At 42.9% G+C, this 20470-nt stretch overlaps 1 protein-coding gene across 1 annotated transcript in view; it reads right to left on the bottom strand.

Annotated features, from left to right (window-relative positions):
• The window catches only part of LOC147698870 (uncharacterized), a 352061-nt gene that overhangs the window by 67827 nt on the left and 263764 nt on the right, over positions 1-20470 (bottom strand). Inside the window, exons 26-29 of the mRNA XM_086935488.1 lie at positions 19811-19867; positions 18954-19097; positions 9942-9998; positions 9085-9228 (exon numbers count right to left, since the gene is read on the bottom strand). Of these exons, the coding sequence (XP_086791614.1) occupies positions 9085-9228; positions 9942-9998; positions 18954-19097; positions 19811-19867 (402 nt within the window). The remainder of the gene's footprint in view (positions 1-9084; positions 9229-9941; positions 9999-18953; positions 19098-19810; positions 19868-20470) is intronic.

Genomic DNA, 20470 nt, shown 5'->3' with positions numbered 1-20470 from the left:
ACCTTACCTCAGCCTATTTCCAAATAAAACTACCCGAGGAGTCTCAGGAACTCACAGCATTTGTGACACCCATGGGCGCATACAAGTTCAAAAGAATGCCGTTTGGGCTAGTCTCAGCGGCCGCCGTGTTTCAGAGAATCATGGGCAACATCTTGAAGGGCATCCCAGGCGTCATGTGCTACCAGGATGACGTGCTCGTATTCGCAAAGAACCATGAGGAGCACGATGGTAGACTAAGATGTGTGCTGGAGAGGTTTCAGTCACAAGGCCTTACAGTGAAAAAAGACAAGTGTGTGTTTGGCTGTGCAGAACTAGACTTCCTGGGGCACAAGGTGACGACTAAGGTATATATCCCAAAGCTGAACTGCAAAACACCATTGTGAACCTGACACCCCCCAAGTGCAAGGACGAGATCAAGTCATTCATGGGGATGTTGGAGTTCTACAGGAAGTTCATAAGGAACCTGGCGGGAAGATCATACGCCATCAGGCTACTGTTGAAGAAGGAGAATGAGTTCCAGTGGAGTCAGGAGTGCCAGAGGGAGTTCAAAGACGTAAAGAGGGCACTAGCTGAGGCCCCCAGTTTGAAGTCTTATATACCCAACCGGGCAACAGTAGTCACCACCGATGCAAGCGCCAACGGTTTGGGAGCTGTCCTCACCCAAGTTGGAGAAGAAGGAGAAGAAACCATAGCCTTTGCCTCAAGATCACTCCAGAAGTCCGAGAACAACTACTCGGTGATCGAGAAAGAGGCCTTGGCAGTATCTTGGGCAGTAGGAAAGTTCAGAGACTTCCTCTGGGGAACTCAGTTCACTCTCCGAACTGACCACAAGCCGTTAGTGGAAGTATTCAGTAAGAAGGGATTGGATGCCATCTCCAGCAGGATAAGGCGGTGGGTGGTCAGCCTTCAAGAATACACTTTTGATGTCGAGTACGACCCCGGGACACAAAACCTCGCAGCTGACTGTCTGTCCAGACTCGTCAGTGAGGAAGAAGCGAGAGAGAAGCAAGAGAAGATGGATGAAGAAGAGGAGGACCTTCAGATGGAGGATGTCCGTATCATCCAGAGGGCGTTGGGAGAAGAAACATGGAGAAAGGCGTTGGAGGAGGACAAAATTCTGGAGGAGGTCTACGTAAGAGTAAAAGGCGAATGGAAGCACAGTGACAAACAGGATGAAAACCTGCGGCCATACCTGGCCATTAAGGACGAGTTGTCCATAGTAGACGGATGTCTATTCAGGGGTACAAGACTTGTACCTGCTGCAACTGTGAGAGACAACCTGGTCGAGATAGCCCACGAAGGGCATTTGGGCATCACCAAAACCAAACAGAGACTCAGGGAGAGCTATTGGTGGCCGAACATGGATCTAGTCACCGAAAGGAGAATTAGAGAGTGCATTCCGTGCGGAAACAGCGACAAGGTTCTGAGACAGCAGACGCCTCCTATGGTGTGTAGGCCGCCCCCGTCAGGACCGTGGGATGAGTTGGCATTAGACATCGTGGGCCCTATGTCTGGGGAACTGCGGACACCCTACATCTTCGTATTCGTGGATTTATATTCTAGGTGGCCAGAGATAAAGTTTGTCAGTGAAGTCACAAACAAAACTGTCATCAGTTTCCTAGAGGAGGTGTTCATCCGGGAAGGGCTGCCCAGCAACATCCTCACGGACAACGGTGTACAACTATGTTCAAAGGAAATGGAAGACTTCCTGGAAGGAAGAGGCATCGGACACAAGCCTTGCGCTTTATACCACCCCGAAACCAATGGCATGGTCGAACGTTTTAACAAAACCCTCAAAGAGAGCATCCAGTTGGCCAGAGCCAGTGGCTTAAGCTGGAAGGAAGAGGCATGGAGACGGTTGGAAGCCTACAGGTTCACGCCGCATCAGACAACTGGGGTCACCCCGTTCGAACTGCTTCGCGCCAGGATACCCAACACCAAGCTAACCCCAGGATGGATGGAGTGGCACAAGGGGTGGTCAGACCGAACCAAAGAAACGAAAAGCTTGAAGAAGCAAGAGGAAGCCATGAATAAAAGAAAAGAAGGATATGACCGGCACAAGGCCACACAGAAGGTTGAATACAAAGTAGGAGACAACATCAAAATCAGGGCTCCCACAGGAAAGGCTAGTTGGTCAGAGTACACCGGTCCCACCAAAATCACCAAACTATTCAAGAATGCAGTCAAGACTCAGGAAGGGAAAATATGGAACCTAGGGAGAGTTGTAAAATACCATCCGCCAGAGAAAAACCCTGAGAGTTCAAGTGGGTGGGAGGGAGACTCTAGGCAGGACCTTAGTTCCACCACTAAGAGGCAGTCAGTGGTTCCTCACCCTAGCAATAGGACCAACAGGAGGGTGACCAGACCACCTCGGCATTTTGATCAGTATGTTATGACGTAATCTTTGCCACCCTGCCTACCATGAGTCATGTACTTCCACCAGGCCCAGGTCTTTTGTTCTTATACACCCCCGTTGGGTGTCGTACTGTCATCTGGTGCGTTCTGCAGTTCATGTTGTACTAAATGCTTTCTTTCCGCAGGGAAGGGGGATGTGTGGTATCTTCCCTTCAAACACCCCCCGGCGCCTTCGCGTGTGATGGAGCTGCTCGCGGTGACATCACTTAGAATGTCACCGCGACCAGCGTTCCAAGGCGAGCGCCGGGGACAGCGTGTGAAGAGGCTGCCAGAACGCGAGGCTGTGGCTGAGGTCGCAGTAGTTAAGTCTTGAATTAAAGACTTCTTGTTTAATCGTTTTCCTGCCTTTGAGTCTTCTTTGGCTAATGCTACATGAGTCCCTGCGGTTGGGCACACCTTTGGGTTCGTCACAAAAGGACAGACTCCGATGTACTTTGATTATTTATTGTTATTATAAGTTCAACAAATTCATTTGTATTGCGTTTTCATTGGGCAAATATTTCATTTCATATAATTATTTAGTTGATAACAGTGCACATTTGTAGTGAAAAACTAAAACGCTCCGATGCATTTTGGGCATTGGCCCTTTCTCAAGGAGCTCTGTTGGTGAAAATAACATCATTGGTATACGCTCTAATGTATAATATTCATCACACAAGATCAAAGAAGGGAAAATAACGAGGGAGCAGCATAAGCCACCCCATGAGGGGACACAGCATCAAAGTGAACGTCAACGCTACTTGTGACTCCATGAACCTCATTTACCTATTAAAGTGCCCATGTGGGAAGATCTACATAGGGAAAACTGAGAGAAAAATAAAGATAAGACTCAAAGAGCACAAATCTAACATACAGACAAAAAACGAACGATCCAGCATAGCCATGCACTTCCATGAACAAAGACACAACATCGCTCAGTTAAAATTCATGGTATTGGAGTTGGTTGTGAAGAGTGAAGGTAGAGACAACAACAAATCTCTACTACAACGAGAGACAGCCTGGATTTATCGGTTACAATCTTTGAAACCATTCGGTCTTAATGACCGCATTGAACTTAGTTGTTATCTGTAAAAATCTATATGATACTGAAACGCATTACAAATTGTGTGGTTTGTTTGCATCAATTTTTGTTGTTCCAGTTTTGGTTTGCATCAGTATGTGTTCCCCATGCTTTTTGCACTCAGTGACACAACATTTTTACACACGTTTTTGTTTTCACCCCCTTTCATCTTTCCCTTGTAGACAGTGCATCCCCAGCACGTCTCCTATCATCCATGACTTAACCTATGGTAAGATGGCCGCCATCTTTTACTAATTTCACTAGTCCGCTTTCTATTTCCCGACACAACGAACCTTTCCGGGCGCCTGTCAGGTTTAAATCCCCGACTGAACGCCGTAACACACCCACGTTCAGCTCACTTCAGCGTCTCAATTTGAGTCAGTCACAAACGGAGATCCTTGAAACTTGTCGAGCTTCAAAGCCCAAGTAAGTTAAGGCGTGAGACCAAATCGAGTCACTTTGTTGACCTACCAAGGCTCAACGCAATATTTTTTAACCTCCGCCGTTTTTCCTCAACAGCGCAAACCTTTGAATGCCCCAACAGTGCTGCGATTAGGAAACACCCGGTATGTTTTTTGCTCTATGTTTTCATGAATTTTCAGTTTCTTAGTTATCTGATACGTTGCAATGCCACTATGCCCTTTCATTGACCTTTCATCAGGAGGAACCATGGACCCCTGCCCACACCACATCTTCCAAACTCAGAAGTAAGATGATCAGCAGCAAGCTCACCGCCATATTTAACACATTCATCACCACAGTTGCGGTCCCCAAAGAAATGAAACACACAGAAGTCACCCCTACTCAAGAAACTATCTGCCGACCCCAACAAACTCAAGAACTACTGCCCCATCTCTCTGCTGCCTTTTCCCATGAAAATCTAGGAGGAGGATATCAACCACGAACTCACAGAGCATCTAAAGAACAACAATCTTCTGGACACTTCCCAATCTGGATTCCGCACCAACCACAGCACCAACACTGCCCTGATTAAAATCATAGGCAACATCAGATTCCTCCCTGACCAAGGGAAAATGGCAGCCCTGATCCTCCTTGACCTCACCAAAGCATTCAGCACAGTATCACACCACACCCTGATCCAAAGGCCTCACAATACTAGAATCCAAGGAGACGTCCTGAAGTGGATCACCTCCTTCCTCACAGAAAGAAACCAGAGAATCCGCCTTCCTCCCTTCAACTTTGAATCACAAAACACCATCTGCAGCATCCCTCAAAGTTTGGCCCCCAGCTTTACACTGTCAAACACCTACATGACTTCCCTGGCTAAAGTTGTCACATTGCATGGACTAAACATCTTATCCTATAATGATGCTATCCAGCTCATCCTCTCGCTATCAGAAGACCCTCTGACACATTAACCAACTTCTGCAGGTGCATGAAGAGCATTGCCGACTGGACAAGAAACAACTGGCTAAAATTCAAAACAGATGAGACAGAAAAGCTGATCTTCGGGCGCAACACCTCCCCATGGAGCAACGCCTGTTGGCACCCCCAAAACTAGGACCCTCACCCACACCGACCAGCCACCCCTTCAACCTCTGCATAATACTAGACAGAAATCTCTCATTGAAAAACAGATCAACCCTGCATCGTCCATCTGCTTACTCACTCTCCACATGCTACTCACGATCTTCAAGTGGTTCCCCATCGACACCAGATGGACCATCACTCAATTCCTTGTCAGCAGCCAATTGGACTACTGCAATGCACTCTACATAGGAATCACCTCACACCTCCTCAAGAGACTGCAAAATATCCAGAACACAGCAGCCAGGCTCATCCTTGACCTCTCTAAAAGAACCCACATCACCCCCAACCTCAATGAGCTCCACAGCCTTCCCATTCAGAAGTGATGACAGTTCAAGATGCTGATCTACACCTTCAAAAGCCCTTGACCACTAAGGACCAGTTGACATCAACCACTGACTGAACTTCCCCCTTCCATCCAGACATCTGTACTCCCCATCCCTATGCCTCGTCCACGCACCCTTGTTCGCCGCAGCAACAGTGTAAAACGATCTTTCTCCTACCTCACAGCAAAGTCCTGGAATGACCTTCTACTTCACCTACGGATCTCATCCTCCCTGCTGAAATTCAGAAAAATACTCAAGACCTTTCTGTTCAACTGAGCCCCTCCTGCAGCAGCACTTGGATTCCCTCACAGGTGATTAGCAACACTATATCAATGCAGATTGATTGATTGAACTAACAACTTGTCTGAGTCTAGAGTCTTGCCTACTTTTATGGTTTATAGGCAGTATAAATTATCTTACGGGGAACCTTTTTGAAGGCAAAACTAATGCTACTTCCCATATATTTTAAGTGCAAGTATACAGACGATCAGTTGCCTCCCAGGCATCTAATGTGTAGATGCTGTAGTAGTCAAATCCGGGAATCACATTCATATTGCAAATTAGGATGAAAATTACTTTTCCCATGGGCAAAAATCTGCTTTGACATTTGTGAATCTTGGTACCCTTTTCCTGACCAAAGAGCTTCCCGTTTATTCCATTGATGGTCCCTTTTCCTTTCCAGGATGGGAGATACATATTGCTCCCCAAACCTGAACTTGGCACTTCAGCGATCCACATTATTGTCTTTTAACGTGTCTACTGTATTGATACGTCTTTTATCATTCCATCAATTTTGTGGGCGAACCTGGTTTCAAAATAATAGTCAAAGTGGTTAACTTTTCCCAAATAAACTCTGGCATAGGCTTCCATTGCAGCCCCAGAACACTTTACTCTCTACATTCTATCAAAAGATGAGACTGTTCTGTGTTCCTCAGTAAATATGGATGCACAATGAGAATGGTTATGGGGCTATATGATTCACCAAACTCTAGCATTCCACGATCAACATAGAAAGTGAACTTATCTTCTGGAACATTATTTCTCATAGATGATTCAGATCCAGGACATTGTTTACATGAACCTAATTTCTGCAACCAGACTGGACCAGACACATATTTTTAACGGCTGTGCTGGCTCCAGTTGTAGCCAAAAGACATTGAATACAGCATCACAAACAAAGTGAGTTCATTGCCATTATAATAGAATGCACGGACACGAGTGACAACAGCTCCTTCCAATTTTCATGTTCCTATCGAAGCTGAGATGACAACGATCAAATAATACAAAGTTGGTGCTGTTTCAGAGTCTACTAACATAGCACGCTCTGAAACATTTCAGAGGCATTTTGCTAGCATGCTTATATTGTGATTAACCATAAGGGAAGACCAAGTGTAGTTGGATTGCTTTTTAATGCCCCTTCCCAATGTATTGTCTTCATAGCTAATAAAAAAGTCATAAAAGTTTGTTAAGGAAAGAAGCTTGATTAGGATAAATAATGCAAATAGACTTGGCAACTAAGTATGATTTAATGGCATTGATATTTAGACCCTCTATTGCTAAAGAACCTTGGGGCATATTATCAAGGGGGTTTATCTCCGCTTTTTTGGCTTTAAAAGCCAAGAAAGCGGAGATAAAATTATCTCCCTATTACCTAGCTGTCGCTAACACCAGTTAGCGACAGCTAGTAGGAGATAGCGACCATCTTGGGCCCCACTTTGCATGTCAGTGATATTTATCACTAATGACATGCAAAGTGGGCGTGCCAAGATGTTAGAGACTGAAAACAGTCGCTAACATCGCTATCTCCTATTACCAACTTTTGGAGATATTCGCGCTAAGCGCAAATATCTCCAAGAGCTAACACCTGCCCTGAGCAGTTCTTAGCAATGTTATCCAATGGGAGGTGGTTAACATGGCTAAGAGCATTAGCTCGGTAATGCATGAATATCGCTGACTTTTCAGCGATATTCATGCATTGCGGCGATTTTTATCGCATTTGCGATAAACCTTGGTAATACCAAGGTTTATTTGCGGTTAAAATCGCCGCAGTTCAGCGGTAAATTTTTGTCTCTAACCAACCACACTGGCACAATCTGATCTAAGGACTGAGAATACTACATAGATTGAAAAATAACTATCTGCTACAGTCATCCACTCTCATAGAAGGGTATCTAGCTGCCAACAAAATAACCATTACCTATAAAGGAAGTTCACATGATGAGAGAGCTGCAATTTCCAGGAAATAAGCCTTGGGAACTGAAGGTCTGAGTGGAGCAATTCGTCTCTGGGACAATAGAATCTCTATTCCTGGAAGGAGGTGAGGCGTTTCAGAACTGATTTGTAGCAGGTCACAGCACCACAGTTTCCTGACCCATGCCAGGGATATCAGAATGAAACAAGTAATGTGGAACCAGAACTTCTGAAGAACTCCCTGAACTAATGATGATGTTAGCAGAAAACATAATGTAGTTTGTCCATCAACAGAGGATGTAGTGAGCAGAGTATGTAGTACATTCCATTATGTCTCCTAATGGATTGGTCAGTCATTGGCTTACCCAAATGAGAACCCAATAGCCCACTACTTCATAGCTTAAGTCTCAACCATGTCCATAAGACAGGGGCCAGGTAGTCCCCATCCATACATGCCTTCACAGAACCAGAAATAAGTCCAATAACCTAGCTAAAGAACCAGCCACATTCAGATTAGTCTACATGCCCTGCTCTGACAGAGCCATTACATTCTGCATCAACTCCTTGAATCTTTAAAGACTATGATTTCCCCCTAATGTGTGAGTATATCTGGCTAACAAACATATCATGCTGGAAGTCTTCAAGGCAAGTCTAGCCGCAGAAATTATTCAGTCATTTTAAACATTGGAACTGTAAGAGTCAGTGCTTAGATTGCCTTTGTGAATGGCTACACTGTTGGGGTACACGTTTTTGATGAATAGGAAAAGCTGGAAAGAATGTCACCCACAACCATGACAGCTCTGAAAAAAGTATTTGAGTCCTTGGGTCAAAATGGGGCCTTGTTTGGGTCAGTCCCTGGACCATTTAAGACCCCCTCCATTTGGCCTGAGTCATTTAATATCTGTCAGATATAGGGGTGTCAAGGCACTACACAACATTCTACTGGTGGGAGACTCAATATTTTGCATTTTGCTTCTAGGTGTAGCAGAGAATTCGGTGGCGAATATTGCTAACATATCACCCTGGAAATCAGCTTGCTGAGCTGAGAGGCCAGGTGGAGAAAAACAAAACTCATTTACGGAATCAGTTTTGAAGACAACAATGAGTGTTCCTTTGATCTCATGAACTTTTTGTGAAAGGGAGAATGATGTATGTGATCTCCATAAAAAATGCATGCAATCTCTCAGGTAGCCCAGGTTAGACATTTATTTAGGGCATGATTCACAAGGTGTAGAACCTGAAAATCTTGAAGAATACATCCTGAACAACGTAGAATACCATGACAAACATAAAGGACAGGCGAACACCGTCAGCTTTAAATCCTGTGTCAATGAGGGCGCAAACAGACAGGAACTGATGTCACTGGCTCTTTAGCCTCATGTTATAATGGTGCTCATTTTCAATATGGGGCCCGTAGAATGCTACAGACAGTGTCATTTGGCATTGGTGAATCTCTTGGATACCATCACAATATCTGCATTTGGTAACGTGTTGTAACAAAAGTCTTAGAAGCAGTGGTCATATGACCTGACATTAAGTTATTACCATGAGCCTTGGAGTAGTAGCACCAGATCACATTGGGGATGCTTGAGTCGAAGCAGCAGCCTTTGGAGAGGCACTCCTTTTCTGAGATACCGCCATGGCCACAATCTGTCCGCTCTTTAGGTCCAAGGGCACATTGTTGTTTATCTATTTAGTGCAGAGAAAACATAGCATGTGTCAGCATCATTAGGAGCACATCAACAGCCACTAGTGATACCTGATGTAAGTTAGTATCAATTTCGCTTTACACCAGAATACCTGATGTTATAAACATGGCGTTCTCATGTTGTCGCAAGAAGAAGGGTACAAAAGGCACAAATGCATAGGATAATGATTGCAAGTGGAGTGACACCAGGAAGTTGATTTAGTAGCATCCATGAAGCTGAAAATTGAACGTCTTTCTTCTATTTTTATAAACTTTATACACAGGACAGAAAAATATGCAACAAAACAGTTGTGTTAGAAATTGCTCATTGATGTGTAATTTCTTAAGGAAACTTTAGAGCTTATATATAGTATTTTCACTTAGGGACTGATTTACAAAGATATTTTCCATATTTCAGCCTTTCATAAACAGGCATAAAAAAGCAATCCTTAGATTGGCATGAGTCAGGGAAAAACTGTTGTAATAATCACCTTGGCATGGCACATCCCTGTTGTTTCAAGACTCAATTAAGGCCATATTAAATCCCTGAGGCACTTTTTTCCTACTGATTGTCTGACCCCTTCTCCCCAACTCTCCCTAGTGAAATCGTTGACACCGTTCTTTTGGAAAGAGTGGTTCTCTCTTCCCGTGCTTGTTTGAAAATCTCCATTTTTGCCCAAAGACCTCAAACCTGGATACCCTATAAGCTCCTTGCCTGAATGCTCTTGTTCTCTTCCTCTGTGAGCTGTCTCATGTGCTGAAATTGTTGTTCCTGAGAGAGAAAAGGCAGAAAGAGAAGTTTTAACAGACCTTTTAAGGATTCCATACCAAGCTAACTGAAAATGAAACAAAGACTAAGAAAAGTGCAATAGCTGACATTTGTTCATTGCTTTGAGTTCAATTAACATTTAGAATTTTATATTTTACTGTTCAGTACTGAGTACTGAGAAAGAGACTCTAGTGATTCAGAGCAAATTTCAAGCAAGGAGATTCTCCACTAGACCAGAGCGGTAAATTTCGTTCCGCTCGCGGAATTTGAGGTATTTGGGTAATTTTGCGTTCCGCGGAGAACGCGAAACTGCCCAAAATTCTGCATTCTGTGACTTTGCGAACTTTTTTGCATGTTCGCGTTCTCAAATGCGTGTTCGCAAGACATTTCCCCCGAGCACTTAAACAGCGATTGAGAACAGTAAAAAAGCATCACGAACAAGCAATTCCACGTGTTCGCGGAATTTCTACGTGTTCGCCGAGATTTTCTACTGTTTCACGGAGATTAGCATAACGCGATTACGCAAATTCCGCCCACACCTAATCTTTAATACAATAACCAAATACTTCAAATGTATTTAAGTCCTTTATTAATTGTGTCTCAAATGTTCTTGCCCTATAAACTGTGCTTACAAAGGTTTTATAAGGCATTATAGAGATAATAATAGATTATGTTCTGAGCATCAGGTTCTACTACTTATGTTCTGTGTAGCCATCATAGAATTTCTGGTCTGTATGATTCTCGTTAGACTGAACTTTTTTAGTGGTGATGACCTTCCAGTCGTAATCCTTTATTTTTTTGGTATGGTCCTGACGGTTGTGTATTTATTTGTGCTCATTAATTTGTGAGCTGGCTATCAATACATTTGTCACCTTGCTTCTTACCCCTCACTATGACCAACAAGGTCCATTGGAGGACCAAAACCACTGAGGGTAATTCAGGATCAGATTAGTGTGACAAAACCTAATTATTGTTACACAAAAATGTGTTTGGGTCTAGAATAAAAACATCTGCTGCACCACTAGATTTTTCTTGGACTGATAGAACAGTGCCATCTGCAATTACGACAAATGACACCTTGACATGGTTGACCTATGTTTATCCCTAAAAAGTAGGGCCCAAAGCATTTCTATATTTTTGATCCAAAGGGTTCAAGAGGGTGTTTTTGAAAAATCTCACGAGATATGATAGAACAGCCTATTTGTTTTTCTTGATGGCTCAAAATGGACCAGGGCCTAATTATGAACGTGGAGCCTACAGTTAGACTCAACTGGGCTTTAATGCTCTCAGGCAGCATCCAGAAATGGCAGCATTTTGATGATGCTTGGTTTGTGCACAAACGTTGTTAGTGCGTCCCTGCAGTTGGGCACACCTTTGGGTTCATCACAAAAGGACAGACTCCGTTGTACTTTGATTATTTATTGTTATTATAAGTTCAACAAATTCATTTGTATTGCGTTTTTATTGGGCGAATATTTCATTTCATATCCTTATTTAGTTGATAACAGTGCACATTTGTAGTGAAAAACTAAAACGCTCCGATGCATTTCGGGCATTGGCCCTTTCTCAAGGAGCTCTGTTGGTGAAAATAACATCATTGATATACGCTCTAATGTATAATATTCATCACACAAGATCAAAAAAGCGAAAATAACGAGGGAGCAGCATAAGCCACCCCATGAGGGGACACAGCATCAAAGTGAACATCAACGCTACTTGTGACTCCATGAACCTCATTTACCTATTAAAGTGCCCATGTGGGAAGATCTACATAGGGAAAACTGAGAGAAAAATAAAGATAAGACTCAAAGAGCACAAATCTAACATACAGACAAAAATCGAACGATCCAGCATAGCCTTGCACTTCCATGAACAAAGACACAACATCGCTCAGTTAAAATTCATGGTATTGGAGTTGGTTGTGAAGACTGAAGGTAGAGACAACAACAAATCTCTACTACAACGAGAGACAGCCTGCATTTATCGGTTACAATCTTTGAAACCATTCGGTCTTAATGACCGTATTGAACTTAGTTGTTATCTGTAAAAATCTATATGATACTGAAACGCATTACAAATTGTGTGGTTTGTTTGCATCAATTTTTGTTGTTCCAGTTTTGGTTTGCATCAGTATGTGTTCCCCATGCTTTTTGCACTCAGTGACACAACATTTTTACACACGTTTTTGTTTTCACCCCCTTTCATCTTTCCCTTGTAGACAGTGCATCCCCTGCACGTCTCCTATCATCCATGACTTAACCTATGGTAAGATGGCCGCCATCTTTTACTAATTTCACTAGTCCGCTTTCTATTTCCCGACACAACTAACCTTTCCGGGCGCCTGTCAGGTTTAAATCCCCGACTGAACGCCGTAACACACCCACGATCAGCTCACTTCAGCGTCTCAATTTGAGTCAGTCACGAGCGGAGATCCTTGAAACTTGTCGAGCTTCAAAGCCCAAGTAAGTTAAGGCGTGAGACCAAATCGAGTCATTTGTTGACCTACCAAGGCTCAACGCAATATTTTTTAACCTCCGCCGTTTTTCCTCAACAGCGCAAACCTTTGAATGCCCCAACAGTGCTGCGATTAGGAAACACCCGGTATTTTTTTTCCTCTATGTTTTCATGAATTTTCAGTTTCTTAGTTATCTGACACGTTGCAATGCCACTATGCCCTTTCATTGACCATCACCACACACGTTAAGCATGAACTCATTTAAAACACATCGACATAGTTTATACGTTTTGCACGTTATTTTCGATTCTTTGATCTTGTGTGATGAATATTATACATTAGAGCGTATACCAATGATGTTATTTTCACCAACAGAGCTCCTTGAGAAAGGGCCAATGACCGAAATGCATCGGAGCGTTTTCTTTTTTCACTACAAATGTGCACTGTTATCAACTAAATAAGGATATGAAATGAAATATTCGCCCAATAAAAACGCAATACAAATGAATTTGTTGAACTTATAATAACAATAAATAATCAAAGTACAACGGAGTCTGTCCTTTTGTGACGAACCCAAAGGTGTGCCCAACCGCAGGGACGCACTATCAACGTTTGTGCGCAAACCAAGCATCATTCATTGAGCATACTTGGACGATTATGCTACCTGGTGGAGCACCCAATCTTTCACCAACTTCAAAAAACTCAGTAGAACTTTTCAGTAAACTCATCGCTGTGCACCAAGCCATCTCTTTGTTCTTAAACATTTTGATGATGCCATCAAACTTTCTCTAGCAGTCTCATAAGACTAGAAACAGCCAATCTTTTGAACACAACATTTTTCATGATACAGTCTTACTTCAATAGCATTCTCTAGAAGAAACCCACCTTGACAAGGATAATGATTGATTCATCTACCATCCAATCCTGAATCTATTTAACAATAGTTTTTTTTATTAAAACAAGAACCAGGAATTGAGATGTAAAATGAATTTAGTTGGAAGGGTAGCACCTTTTATAAAAATCTGTGTAATCTCTGACCATCTAGAAAGTAGCAGGAACTTTTGCATGTCTTAGAATAAAAAGGCACCTCAGTGGTGCATGAGCATTCCCCTGTAAAGATCAACCAAATGGAGCCAAATGAAACCAAATTCAAGATAGCCCACAACTAATACCACCAACTCCAGAAAAAGATGAAAAGTAGTGTTTTGTCCGGTTGCATTGAAGCAGGTGCCATCCACCAGCAAAGGACGCTTCAACATCGTTGCACAGTTCTCCAGCCCCTCAGCCACCAAAAATGTCTTCACAGGAACTCTGTGACACTGGCAGACTACTTCCACCAAAAGATCTCCACCATCTACAGAAACCTCAAACACCAAGCCACCGACATCCTCAACCATCTTGCTGCCATGAATGAGGAACACTATGACCACCTGCTCACCACCTGTGACCAGCTCACTAAGCAAGACACCACGGACGTTTTGAGCTCCGTCCACTCGGGAGGAACCATGGACCCCTGCCCACACCACATCTTCCAAACTCAGAAGTAAGATGATCAGCAGCAAGCTCACCGCCATATTTAACACATTCATCACCACAGTTGAGGTCCCCAAAGAAATGAAACACACAGAAGTCAACCCTACTCAAGTAACTATCTGCCGACCCCAACAAACTCAAGAACTACTGCCCCATCTCTCTGCTGCCTTTTCCCACAAAAATCTAGGAGGAGGATATCAACCACGAACTCACAGAGCATCTAAAGAACAACAATCTTCTGGACACTTCCCAATCTGGATTCCGCACCAACCACAGCACCAACACTGCCCTGATTAAAATCATAGGCAACATCAGATTCCTCCCTGACCAAGGGAAAATGGCAGCCCTGATCCTCCTTGACCTCACCAAAGCATTCAGCACAGTATCACACCACACCCTGATCCAAAGGCCTCACAATACTAGAATCCAAGGAGACGTCCTTAAGTGGATCACCTCCTTCCTCACAGAAAGAAACTAGAGAATCCGCCTTCCTCCCTTCAACTTTGAATCAGAAAACACCATCTGCAGCATCCCTCAAAGTTTGGCCCTCAGCTTTACAATGTCAAACACCTACATGACTTCCCTGGCTAAAGTTGTCACATCGCATGAACTAAACATCTTATCCTATGATGATGCTTTCCAGCTCATCCTCTCGCTATCAGAAGACCCTCTGACACAGTAACCAACTTCTGCAGGTGCATGAAGCGCATCACCGACTGGACAAGAAACAACTGGCTAACATTCAAAACAGATGAGACAGAAGAGCTGATCTTCGGGCGCAACACCTCCCCATGGAGCAACGCCTGTTGGCACCTCCAAAACTAGGACCCTCACCCACACCGGCCAGCCACCCCTTCAACCTCTGCATCATACTAGACAGCAATCTCTCATTGAAAAACAGATCAACCTCGCATCGTCCATCTGCTTACTCACTCTCCACATGCTACTCACGATCTTCAAGTGGTTCCCCATCGACACCAGATGGACCATCACTCAATTCCTTGTCAGCAGCCAATTGGACTACTGCAATGCACTCTACATAGGAATCACCTCACACCTCCTCAAGAGACTGCAAAATATCCAGAACACAGCAGCCAGGCTCATCCTTGACCTCCCTAAAAGAACCCACATCACCCCCAACCTCAATGAGCTCCACGGCCTTCCCATTCAGAAGTGATGACAGTTCAAGATGCTGATCTACACCTTCAAAAGCCCTTGACCACTAAGGACCAGTTGACATCAACCACTGACTGAACTTCCCCCTTCCATACAGACACCTGTACTCCCCATCCCTATGCCTCGTCCACGCACCCTCGTTCGCCGCAGCAACAGTGTAAAACGATCTTTCTCCTACCTCACAGCAAAGTCCTGGAATGACCTTCTACTTCACCTACGGATCTCATCTTCCCTGCTGAAATTCAGAAAAATACTCAAGACCTTTCTGTTCAACTGAGCCCCTCCTGCAGCAGCACTTGGATTCCCTCACAGGTGATTAGCAACACTATATCAATGCAGATTGATTGATTGATCTAATAACTTGTCTGAGTCTAGAGTCTTGCCTACTTTTATGGTTTATAGGCAGTATAAATTATCTTAGGGGGAACCTTTTTGAAGGCAAAACTAATGCTACTTCCCATATATTTTAAGTGCAAGTATACAGACGATCAGTTGCCTCCCAGGCACCTAATGTGTAGATGCTGTAGTAGTCAAATCCGGCAATCACATTCATATTGCAAATTAGGATGAAAATTACTTTTCCCATGGGCAAAAATCTGCTTTGACATTTGTGAATCTTGGTACCCTTTTCCTGACCAAAGAGCTTCCCATTTATTCCATTGATGATCCCTTTTCCTTTCCAGGATGGGAGATACATATTGCTCCCCAAACCTGAACTTGGCACTTCAGCGATCCACATTATTGTCTTTTAACGTGTCTACTGTATTGATACGTCTTTTATCATTCCATCAATTTTGTGGGCGAACCTGGTTTCAAAATAATTGTCAAAGTGGTTAACTTTTCCCAAATAAACTCTGGCATAGGCTTCCATTGCAGCCCCAGAACACTTTACTCTCTACATTCTATCAAAAGATGAGACTGTTCTGTGTTCCTCAGTAAATATGGATGCACAATGAGAATGGTTATGGGGCTATATGATTCACCAAACTCTAGCATTCCACGATCAACATAGAAAGTGAACTCATCTTCTAGAACATTATTTCTCATAGATGATTCAGATCCAGGACATTGTTTACATGAACCTAATTTCTGCAACCAGACTGGACCAGACACATATTTTTAACGGCTGTGCTGGCTCCAGTTGTAGCCAAAAGACATTGAATACAGCATCACAAACAAAGTGAGTTCATTGCCATTATAATAGAATGCACGGACACCAGTGACAACAGCTCCTTCCAATTTTCATGTTCCTATCGAAGCTGAGATGACAACGATCAAATAATACAAAGTTGGTGCTGTTTCAGAGTCTACTAACATAGCACGCTCTGAAACATTTCAGAGGCATTTTGCTAGCATGCTTATATTGTGATTAACAATAAGGGAAGACCAAGTGTAGTTGGATTGCTTTTTAATGCCCCTTCCCAATGTATTGTCTTCATAGCTAATAAAAAAGTCATAAAAGTTTGTTAAGGAAAGAAGCTTGATTAGGATAAATAATGCAAATAGACTTGGCAACTAAGTATGATTTAATGGCATTGATATTTAGACCCTCTATTGCTAAAGAACCTTGGGGCATATTATCAAGGGGGTTTATCTCCGCTTTTTTGGCTTTAAAAGCCAAGAAAGCGGAGATAAAATTATCTCCCTATTACCTAGCTGTCGCTAACACCAGTTAGCGACAGCTAGTAGGAGATAGCGACCATCTTGGGCCCCACTTTGCATGTCAGTGATATTTATCACTAATAACATGCAAAGTGGGCGTGCCAAGATGTTAGCGACTGAAAACAGTCGCTAACATCGCTATCTCCTATTACCAACTTTTGGAGATTTTCGCGCTAAGCGCAAATATCTCCAAGAGCTAACACCTGCCCTGAGCAGTTCTTAGCAATGTTATCCAATGGGAGGTGGATAACATGGCTAAGAGCATTAGCTCGGTAATGCATGAATATCGCTGACTTTTCAGCGATATTCATGCATTGCGGCGATTTTTATCGCATTTGCGATAAACCTTGGTAATACCAAGGTTTATTTGCGGTTAAAATCGCCGCAGTTCAGCGGTAAATTTTTGTCTCTAACCAAGCAATAGCGATAATTATCGCTATTGCTTGGTAATATGCCCCCATAAGTCACAGATCTAAAGGTCTGGCACAATCTGATCTAAGGACTGAGAATACTACATAGATTGAAAAATAACTATCTGCTACAGTCATCCACTCTCATAGAAGGGTATCTAGCTGCCAACAAAATAACCATTACCTATAAAGGAAGTTCACATGATGAGAGAGCTGCAATTTCCAGGAAATAAGCCTTGGGAACTGAAGGTCTGAGTGGAGCAATTCGTTTCTGGGACAATAGAATCTCTATTGCTGGAAGGAGGTGAGGCGTTTCAGAACTGATTTGTAGCAGGTCAGAGCACCACAGTTTCCTGACCCATGCCAGGGATATCAGAATGAAACAAGTAATGTGGAACCAGAACTTCTGAAGAACTCCCTGAACTAATGATGATGTTAGCAGAAAACATAATGTAGTTTGTCCATCAACAGAGGATGTAGTGAGCAGAGTATGTAGTACATTCCATTCTGTCTCCTAATGGATTGGTCAGTCATTAGCTTACCCAAATGAGAACCCAATAGCCCACTACTTCATAGCTTAAGTCTCAACCATGTCCATTAAACAGGGGCCAGGTAGTCCCCATCCATACATGCCTTCACAGAACCAGAAATAAGTCCAATAACCTAGCTAAAGAACCAGCCACATTCAGATTAGTCTACATGCCCTGCTCTGTCAGAGCCATTACATCCTGCATCAACTCCTTGAATCTTTAAAGACTATGATTTCCCCCTAATGTGTGAGTATATCTGGCTAACAAACATATCATGCTGGAAGTCTTCAAGGCAAGTCTAGCCGCAGAAATTATTCAGTCATTTTAAACATTGGAACTGTAAGAGTCAGTGCTTAGATTGCCTTTGTGAATGGCTACACTGTTGGGGTACACGTTTTTGATGAATAGGAAAAGCTGGAAAGAATGTCACCCACAACCATGACAGCTCTGAAAAAAGTATTTGAGTCCTTGGGTCAAAATGGGGCCTTGTTTGGGTCAGTCCCTGGACCATTTAAGACCCCCTCCATTTGGCCTGAGTCATTTAATATCTGTCAGATATAGGGGTGTCAAGGCACTACACAATATTCTACTGCTGGGAGACTCATTATTTTGCATTTTGCTTCTAGGTGTAGCAGAGAATTCGGTGGCGAATATTGCTAACATATCACCCTGGAAATCAGCTTGCTGAGCTGAGAGGCCAGGTGGAGAAAAACAAAACTCATTTACGGAATCAGTTTTGAAGACAACAATGAGTGTTCCTTTGATCTCATGAACTTTCTGTGAAAGGGAGAGTGATGTATGTGATCTCCATAAAAAATGCATGCAATCTCTCAGGTAGCCCAGGTTAGACATTTATTTAGGGCATGATTCACAAGGTGTAGAACCTGAAAATCTTGAAGAATACATCCTGAACAACGTAGAATACCATGACAAACATAAAGGACAGGCGAACACCGTCAGCTTTAAATCCTGTGTCAATGAGGGCGCAAACAGACAGGAACTGATGTCACTGGCTCTTTAGCCTCATGTTATAATGGTGCTCATTTTCAATATGGGGCCCGTAGAATGCTACAGACAGTGTCATTTGGCATTGGTAAATCTCTTGGATACCGTCACAATATCTGCATTTGGTAACGTGTTGTATCAAAAGTCTTAGAAGCAGTGGTCATATGACCTGACATTAAGTTGTTACCGTGAGCCTTGGAGTAGTAGCACCAGATCACATTGGGGATGCTTGAGTCGAAGCAGCAGCCTTTGGAGAGGCACTCCTTTTCTGAGATACCGCCATGGCCACAATCTGTCCGCTCTTTAGGTCCAAGGGCACATTGTTGTTTATCTATTTAGTGCAGAGAAAACATAGCATGTGTCAGCATCATTAGGAGCACATCAACAGCCACTAGTGATACCTGATGTAAGTTAGTATCAATTTCGCTTTACACCAAAATACCTGATGTTATAAACATGGCGTTCTCATGTTGTCGCAAGAAGAAGGGTACAAAAGGCACAAATGCATAGGATAATGATTGCAAGTGGAGTGACACCAGGAAGTTGATTTAGTAGCATCCATGAAGCTGAAAATTGAACGTCTTTCTTCTATTTTTATAAACTTTATACACAGGACAGAAAAATATGCAACAAAACAGTTGTGTTAGAAATTGCTCATTGATGTGTAATTTCTTAAGGAAACTTTAGAGCTTATATATAGTATTTTCACTTAGGGACTGATTTACAAGGATATTTTCCATTCTTCAGCCTTTCATAAACAGGCATAGAAAAGCAATCCTTAGATTGGCATGAGTCAGGGAAAAACTGTTGTAATAATCACCTTGGCATGGCACATCCCTGTTGTTTCAAGACCCAATTAAGGCCATATTCAATCCCTGAGGCACTTTTTTCCTACTGATTGTCTGACCCCTTCTCCCCAACTCTCCCTAGTGAAATCGTTGACACCGTTCTTTTGGAAAGAGTGGTTCTCTCTTCCCGTGCTTGTTTGAAAATCTCCATTTTTGCCCAAAGATCCCAAACCTGGATACCCTATAAGCTCCTTGCCTGAATGCTCTTGTTCTCTTCCTCTGTGAGCTGTCTCATGTGCTGAAATTGTTGTTCCTGAGAGAGAAAAGGCAGAAAGAGAAGTTTTAACAGACCTTTTAAGGATTCCATGCCAAGCTAACTGAAAATGAAACAAAGACTAAGAAAAGTGCAATAGCTGACATTTGTTCATTGCTTTGTGTTCAATTAACATTTAGAATTTTATATTTTACTGTTCAGTACTGAGTATTGAGAAAGAGACTCAGTGATTCAGAGCAAATTTCAAGCAAGGAGATTCTCCACTAGACCAGAGCGGTAAATTTCGTTCCGCTCGCGGAATTTGAGGTATTTGGGTAATTTTGCGTTCCGCGGAGAACGCGAAACTGCCCAAAATTCTGCATTCTGTGACTTCGCGAACTTTTTTGCATGTTCGCGTTCTCAAATGCGTGTTCGCAAGACATTTCCCCCGAGCACTTAAGCAGCGATTGAGAACAGTAAAAAAGCATCACGAACAAGCAATTCCACGTGTTCGTGGAATTTCTGCGTGTTCGCCGAGATTTTCTACTGTTTCACGGAGATTAGCATAACGCGATTACGCAAATTCCGCCCACGCCTAATCTTTAATACAATAACCAAATACTTCAAATTTATCTAAGTCCTTTATTAATTGTGTCTCAAATG

Source organism: Lissotriton vulgaris, chromosome 8 (genome assembly GCF_964263255.1).
Source record: "Lissotriton vulgaris chromosome 8, aLisVul1.2, whole genome shotgun sequence".
Classification (NCBI taxonomy): Eukaryota; Metazoa; Chordata; class Amphibia; order Caudata; family Salamandridae; genus Lissotriton; species Lissotriton vulgaris.
The sequence above is the reverse complement of the archived record's forward strand: the minus strand, read 5'-3'. Positions and strand labels throughout refer to the sequence as shown.